General features: G+C 44.5%; 1 protein-coding gene across 1 annotated transcript in view; it reads right to left on the minus strand.

The window, feature by feature from the left end:
• The window catches only part of adamts6 (ADAM metallopeptidase with thrombospondin type 1 motif, 6), a 337,746-nt gene that overhangs the window by 18,982 nt on the left and 311,139 nt on the right, over positions 1-7,625 (minus strand). The window contains exon 18 of the mRNA XM_037692553.1: positions 3,970-4,099. Coding sequence (XP_037548481.1) covers positions 3,970-4,099 — 130 coding nt within the window. The remainder of the gene's footprint in view (positions 1-3,969; positions 4,100-7,625) is intronic.

A 7,625-nucleotide genomic window follows, 5' to 3' on the forward strand; every position in this document is an offset into this window, starting at 1 on the left:
CCATAGGAGACAGAGACCACTGGGACCACAGGAGGTGTAGAGACCACTGGGACTGCAGGAGACGTAGAGACCTTAGAAGACATAGAGACCTCAGGAGATGTAGAGACCTCAGGAGACATAGAGACCACTGGGACCACAGGAGACATAGAGACCATTGGGACCGCAGGAGGCATAGAGACCACTGGTGCCGCTGGAGATGAAGAGACCACTGGTGGTGCAGGAGATGAAGAGACCACAGGCGCCACAGGAGACGTAGAGACCATAGGCTCCACAGGAGATGTAGAGACCTCAGGAGACATAGAGACCACTGGAACCACAGGAGACATAGAGGCCACTGGGACCGCAGGAGGCGTAGAGACCACTGGTGCTGCAGGAGATGAAGAGACCATTGGTGCCGCAGGAGACGTAGAGACCACAGGCTCCACAGGAGACGTAGAGACCTCAGGCGCCGCAGGAGACGTAGAGACCACTGGGGCCGCAGGAGATGTAGAGACCTCAGGAGACATAGAGACCTCAGGAGACATTGAGGTGTCTGCGGACCGGGGACCCTCTGTGGACGTCGAGGCGTCAGCAGACCGGGGACCCTCTGTGGACGTTGAGGCATCGGCGGACCGAGGACACTCTGTGGACATCGAGGAGTCGACAGACCGGGGACCCTCTGTGAACGTTGAGGCGTCGGCAGACTGGGGACCCTCTGTGGACATCGAGGCGTCGGCGGACCTGGGACCCTCTGTGGACGTTGAGTCGTCAGCGGACCTGGGAACTTCTGTGGATGTCGAGGCGTCGGCGGACCTGGGAACCTGTGTGGACATTGAGGCCACTGAAGACGCTGGAGACACTGGAGACATGTGTGCAGGCTCGGGGCTCTCTTTAGGCAAGCAGGGGTTCAGGTAAACCCCCACATTAGAAATTCTCCCCAGCTCCTCAGACTGTATTTGCGGGGACTCGGATGGCGGAAGGATCTGGATTTCAGCAGTTCTGATCCTTTTCTGCCCTCGACATCTACGCCGGCGGGGGTGTGAACAAGGATCAGAAGCGAACCCAATCTCCTCTTTGGGTTCAATGTCACCCTCAGATGTCTGGTACAGGGACCTGGGTGTCTGTGTTAGGTGACTCTCCCCGAGTTGTGCCCTCCTTTCTTCTTCTTCCACTAGGAGGGGCGACGGAAAGATCTCCAGCTCAGGGCTGCAACTTTGCTGCCTCTGGATATGTTCGGTCTGGAACCCGTTCCACTTGATGATGGGCTCTTCTTGAACAGAGGCATGGAGAGGCACATATCCTCCAGGTGACTGACATGAAGGGCTGGAACTGTAAGTGGACCAAGTAGCTGACTGTAGGCGGCGGGACTCCAGCCTGCTCCTCTCTCTCAGTAGTTTGTCCAAAAACTCCATCATGCCCGGAGAGTCACACAGTCCAGGGAGACGAAAATACTCAATCATGTCCTCTGTGACCACCCACCTTTCCTCCAGATCATTGGAGGTAGCCACAGTGTCCACATATTTTTGGATTGTCTTATCCAACTGCTGGTAATCCTCATCTGAAAGATTTGCCATGAACTGGCTTCCTGCTGGGTTTATCTTTGGTCCTGGCATTCTGTCGTAATGCTGGTTGGTGAAGGTAAACCCAGGGGTGCAGGCAGACAATCCAGGACTCAGGAGATGAATAAAATAATTTTTTAATCATAACAAAACAACAGCTGACGGGGCAGCAAATTTACATAATCTGTAGGAAACGCAGAGGACCAGGGTGACAGGAAGCAATGCCAGGACGAAGGACTAACACAGAGACACAGACTTATATACAGTGACAAACGAGACAAAACACCTGTGAGGACACACAGCTGAACCACATCAGGGAAAATGAAAAACCAGGAAACCAGGGAGTGCAGGAACAGACACACAACACTAAATGGAAGCATACACTAGGAAAACACAAACCCTATAGAAAACAGAAACTGAGAAGAAGGACATAAGACAAAAACCACAAAACAATATGGGGCTAAACCCATGAAACAGACCAATCCCTACAATTTGTACAAATTATACTTGAGAGGAGATTATTACAGCCTCATAAAATCAATTATGATGATGATATCGGAACGGGATTGGTATCAGCCGATATCCAGATTTAGTTATCGGGATTGGATCGGAAGTTTAAAAAAAGTGGATCGTGCATCCCTAATTGTGTTACCACTCACAGCTCTAATACACGCGCTGTGTAACTGGCCCCCTAGGTTTGATGAGCCCCAGGAAGGCATTGGAGTTGTGGGTGAAGGGTGAGCAGTGTTCACAACATCAAATCTGTTAAAGAACTGGTTTAACTTGTTGGCCTCCTGTTGGTCTTCTCCCATCACTGCTGCAGTCTTTTTCACCTGAACAATGATACTTCTCATCCCATTCCAGACTTCCCTGGTGTTGTTTTGTGCACGTTTGCTCTCCAGCTTCTATATGTCCTGCTTCTAAAGCCCCCAGTATACTGCCGTGTACATCCACATGCAGAGGTATGCACGTACGTACGCAGAGGTACGTGCGTACCCCCCAGCGTACCCTCCGTGCAAAGCTCCAATTTTTACGACCGCATACGCGTACGCGGTGTCGCACAATAAACTGCCCAGCGACGGACTGTTTTGTATGCGACACCAATGTATTAAATTCCCCTTGTTCATCTCTGATCTGGCCTTTTCTTTAGTTTTTTTGTCAAGAGACAGTGATCTCTTCCTCCTCCGTTGATGCAATGACTGAAATGGTGAGAAATGAAGGAATTTGTCACGAGCGAATTAAACTCAGGTCCAGCGTGGCTGCGGGAGGGTCTGGAGATTTTCTGGTGGGCTGGTCTGATGTGTGGGTTGTAGATCCAGTTCTCCCTGTTTTTTTATTTTATTTTTTAGATCTTTTCATTAACAACATATAAACACAGAACACTGCTGCGGCTGAGGCTGCCAGCGCTCAATTTTTTTCTTTTTCCGACCTGTCAATCAATCCAGTAGGCGTGTCAGCAAATGACCAATCGGCGACCCCAATTTGTCCCGAAGGTAAATGTCCCTTGTCTGTGAAGCTGCTCTGCAGCTACTCGGGGGTGTACGCTGGAGTATCATGTCTGAACCCTCTGCATACCGTACACGCGTAGGTACGCGTGAACGGACATACGCAGCAGTATACTGGAGCCTTTACTCTCCATGATCTTGTCCCACACCTCAGTCTGCACTCTCATCTCTTCCCTGTTCCCCTGAATGTCCTTGGTGACCCAAGGTTTATTGTTGGGAAAACAGTAAACTGTTTTTGTGGGGATTATATTATCTGTGCAGAAGTTAATATAATCCATAACACGGTCCGTGAGTGTGTAAATGTCTAGAGAATAATGTATGAATAGAGTGTTGTGATATCTGTATAGATATGTAAGTATGTACATTTCCTCCTACATGTCTCTGTGTGAGTGCAGCTACAGCATGCGCTCTCAGGACATTATTACCTGCAGTGTTCCCTCAGTGCGGACTGAACTTGGCAAAAGGGCCTTCTCCTACTCCGCTCCTGTTTCCTGGAATATCTTACAAAAAGATCTGAAGCTCTTGACCTTGACCTCTCTAAGTGGCTTTAAAAATCTGTTGAACTCCTGGCAAGGACCAATGCAGACATGTTCCTGTTTTTAGTTTTCTACATTTGCCTTATAATCTAGCTGTTTTTGTTATTGTTTTTGCCATCTTTGTAAAAAAAAATAAAAAAATTGTATGCCTTTTTATAACTGTCTATTGTTGCCGCTGTTGTCCATTGTTATCGACAGTCTTTTTTTAAATCAGGTCTCTCTTGTAAATGAGTCCTCGAGGTTCAATGGGATTTACCTGTCTAAATAAAGGTTGAATGTGTGTAGTGTATCTGTTTTGATCACTTAAGTTATGCTTTTCTGGTTTAAAAAAAATTACCCTTTGTGTATCTCATGAAGAAATCAACAGGTAATAGTCAAAGTAATACTGACTCTGGTGGACATGGCTCAGTGTTGCAGTCTCTCTGGTTTTCTGGAGGTTTGTTGTCTGGGTCACAGTAGCTGTTCTGCACCACCAAGTTGTCATCCAGCCGCTTACACACTACCTTCTGCCTTTGTGAACCTGCAGAGGGAAAAACTGATCAGTATGGCAGTGCATGAGGCTGTACCAAGTGCTGTGTTTTAGCAGAGATGTAATTGCTTTCATTATATAGTGGATCCAGACATCTTGATTCTTTCCAGGATTTGTTGGCAAATCACTTTTATAGTGCAGGAAGCTCTTTACTTTGGTTTCTGCAAAAGAGAACGAGGGCTACCATATCAATGTCATACCTCCCACTGTAGATGTGACTGCAAAGTTTTTGTGTGTACATGCATGTGTGTATGCATTACAAACTAAGACTGAGTCTGTTTGGACTCACATGGGACATATCCAGTGGCAGACTTGTCTGGCGGATGAAATAAGATATGGATGTGTGTGTATGTGTATAAAGTTTGGATACTGTATTTTACACAATACAGTAATAGATACAATTTTACAGATTTAAAACTCAGCACAAATAGAGAAACACATTGTTGTCACATGTTATGTATATTGGAACAATGAAGAAAAGGAATATATCTGGTGTTGAAAGGCCAAGTGTGTTTCCTCTTTGAAGCAAAGCCTCAAAATTCTCCTATGGTTGAGCATGCTCTTTCTAAGCAAAATCCATATACTTTTTCAGTTATGCTTTTGTGAAAGATTCCCGGTCATACTTGATAAGTGGGAAGAAACAGTATTTATTGTTAGATAAAGTCAATTGCTTTGGGGCTTAATGGTTTGGTTTATTCATTCTCCTTGAGGCTATAGGCAGCATTTCTCTGTGGTTTTTACATTTAAAGGTCTAATTTTGCAGGACTAGTGCTATAAGGAAGATAGGGTGTATCTTTGTCCAGCACTGGTAAACCCAAAGTTATGTAGCATGGCTCATTCCCAAAATGTACACCACATTTATTATATTGGGTAAAATGGAAAACATACAGTACATATTGAATGAATTAGTGGGTTGAATCTCCACTGTCAGAGTAATAAAAATGTAAACCCATCTCAGACTATGAGCATTATGTCTGCTTTCCACACGTCAACCTGAAACACTGGTTTGGGAGGTTTTACTAAAAAGGCAAATGTGAGTTAAAAAAACAAAAAAAAAAAAAACAAAACGAATATTATGACTTGTAGCTGTTTTGAAAATAACATTATGCACAATCTCATGCAATACCACAAATAAGATGTCACACAGTAACACAGTAAGTGTTGTAAAAGACTACAACAACAACCATATCAAATATTAGCTCAGACTTTTTAAACTGTGTTATTACCATTTTTGTGTTGGCTAATGTCAAATGGCAGCTTGAATTAGAATGACTTTAAACATTAATGAGTTTTAGATGTACAGCCAATAATTATCTTAAGAATGTTTTACTACCATCCATCCAGTATAGTTCATGAGATATTTTGCCAACAGACAAAAAGGACTGATCACAAAAGTTCAAGTAAAGATGTTCTACAATGAGTGTCAGGTAGAGTATGGGCTGTGAAGGACTCTCAGCAATTAGTAAAACTGAATGAATAATACCCATGACTGTCCTCTGGATGGGGGACAAAACATTTCTCACCTAAAGAAACTGGTCCAGATGACATGATTTAATTTAATGTTACCCATGATTGTGTTTTCAAAGATCAGTTTTCTGTGGGGGCCATCTTGAACTGGGTTGTATTTAAATGTTAATGAGTAGAGGTGCAAATATTTCTTCAGTTTTATTCATATAGTAAATTTAAAAATACCAGTAACAACTTTTGGTCCAAGGGCTATACACAAAACAAAAGTTTTGCACCAATAGTAACAAAAAAATAAAACTACTAGTAGTAAGTCTAAAAAAGTTAAATCTGGTCCTCTGGACATTAAAAAAAAAACAAAGCAAATCAACAAAAAAATGTAGAAACGTTTCGTCTCTCATCCGAGAGACTTCCTCAGTCTGAGGAGCTGTATTCAGCTCAGTCTCTTAAATAGCACCTTCTCAGAGTGGATCAACCAGTTTTGCTGCTGACAACCAAAACCAGCTGATCACATGCTCAAGAAGGACCATCAGCCTAACAATGGATCATTAGCACACTGATGGCTGTTTACTATTCACAGAGGGCTGAGTGATACTAGCAATCACAGCATTGTAAGAGGGGGACAGTTGAACCCGGAGGCCTCCACCCCTGTTTAATGATGGACGGTTTCTTTTCACAAAGATGGCCTCCTTTACTCCTCTCTCAAACCATCGTTCCTCTCTGTCCAGGATGTGAACATCTTCATCCCTGAAAGAGTGACCGCTGGCCTGGAGATGAGTGTAGACCGCAGAGTCCTGGCCTGATGATGTTGATCTTCTGTGCTGGGCCATCCTTTTGGCCAGTGGCTGTTTTGTTTCCCCGATGTAAGACTGATCACAGCCCTCCTGACACTGAACAGCATACACAACATTGCTCTGTTTGTGCCAGGGGACTGGATCTTTGGGATGAACCAGTATATATATATTTATTTATATTTATATATATGTATGCATATGTATATATATATGTATCAGAGTCAGAGTTTCTTTATTGTCATTCGCACCTCATGTGGTACATGTGGTGGAGCGAAATTATGTACACAAGGCCCCAGTTACATCCAACAATAAAATGTATAAGAAAAACAGTAATAACATCTAAGATATGAACTAAGAAAAACATCAACTAAATATACACTAAGCACTCATAACATAAAACATTGAACATCAGCACAAACATGAACATGAGTCTGTGAGCAGATGTGCATGCATGAACACATCAACAATGAAACAGATCAGCAGCAACATGAAACAGATCAGCAGCAACATGATATGGTTTTTCACAGTGATTATTCTAGTTAGAGATTCATGAGTCTAACAGCCTCAGGGTAGAAGCTGTTCCTCAGTCTAGTGGTTCTACACTTAATGCTCCTTAACCTCCTTCCTGAGGGGAGTGGGGCAAAAAGTGTGTGTGCTGGGTGAGTGGGGTCCTTCATGATGCAGGTGGCCCTCTTCCTGCATCTGGAGGTGTAGATGTCTGTGATGGTGGGGAGGCTGATTCCAACAGACTTCTGTGCAGCCTTCACCACTCTCTGCAAAGCTTTTCTTTCTGCAGCTGTGCAGCCTCCATGCCACACGTTGATGCTGGAGCACAGGATGCTCTCCACTGCACACCTGTAGAAGGAGGTGAGGACTGAGCTTCCCAGACCAGCTCGCCTCAGCCGTCTGAGGAAGTAGAGTCTCTGATGAGCTTTCTTGATCAGGCTGGTGGTGTTGTTGCTCCAGCTGAGGTTGTCATTCATGTGTACACCCATGTACTTGTAGCTGGAGACCACTTCCACCGCAGATCCTCTTATGTTCAGGGGGGTGTAGATGTTTTTGTTCCTTCTGAAGTCCACAATCATCTCCTTTGTCTTCTTCACATTGATGTGAAGGTTATTCTCTTTGCACCAGCTCTCCAGGTGTTCCACCTCTTGCCTGTAGCTGGACTCATCATTGTTTGTGATGCATCCCACCACCGCTGTATCATCTGCAAACTTTACAATGTGACAGCCTGGATGGGTAGCTGCACAATCATA

This window comes from Nematolebias whitei, chromosome 18 (genome assembly GCF_014905685.2).
Source record: "Nematolebias whitei isolate Nwh7 chromosome 18, NemWhi1, whole genome shotgun sequence".
In the NCBI taxonomy this organism is placed as follows: Eukaryota; Metazoa; Chordata; class Actinopteri; order Cyprinodontiformes; family Rivulidae; genus Nematolebias; species Nematolebias whitei.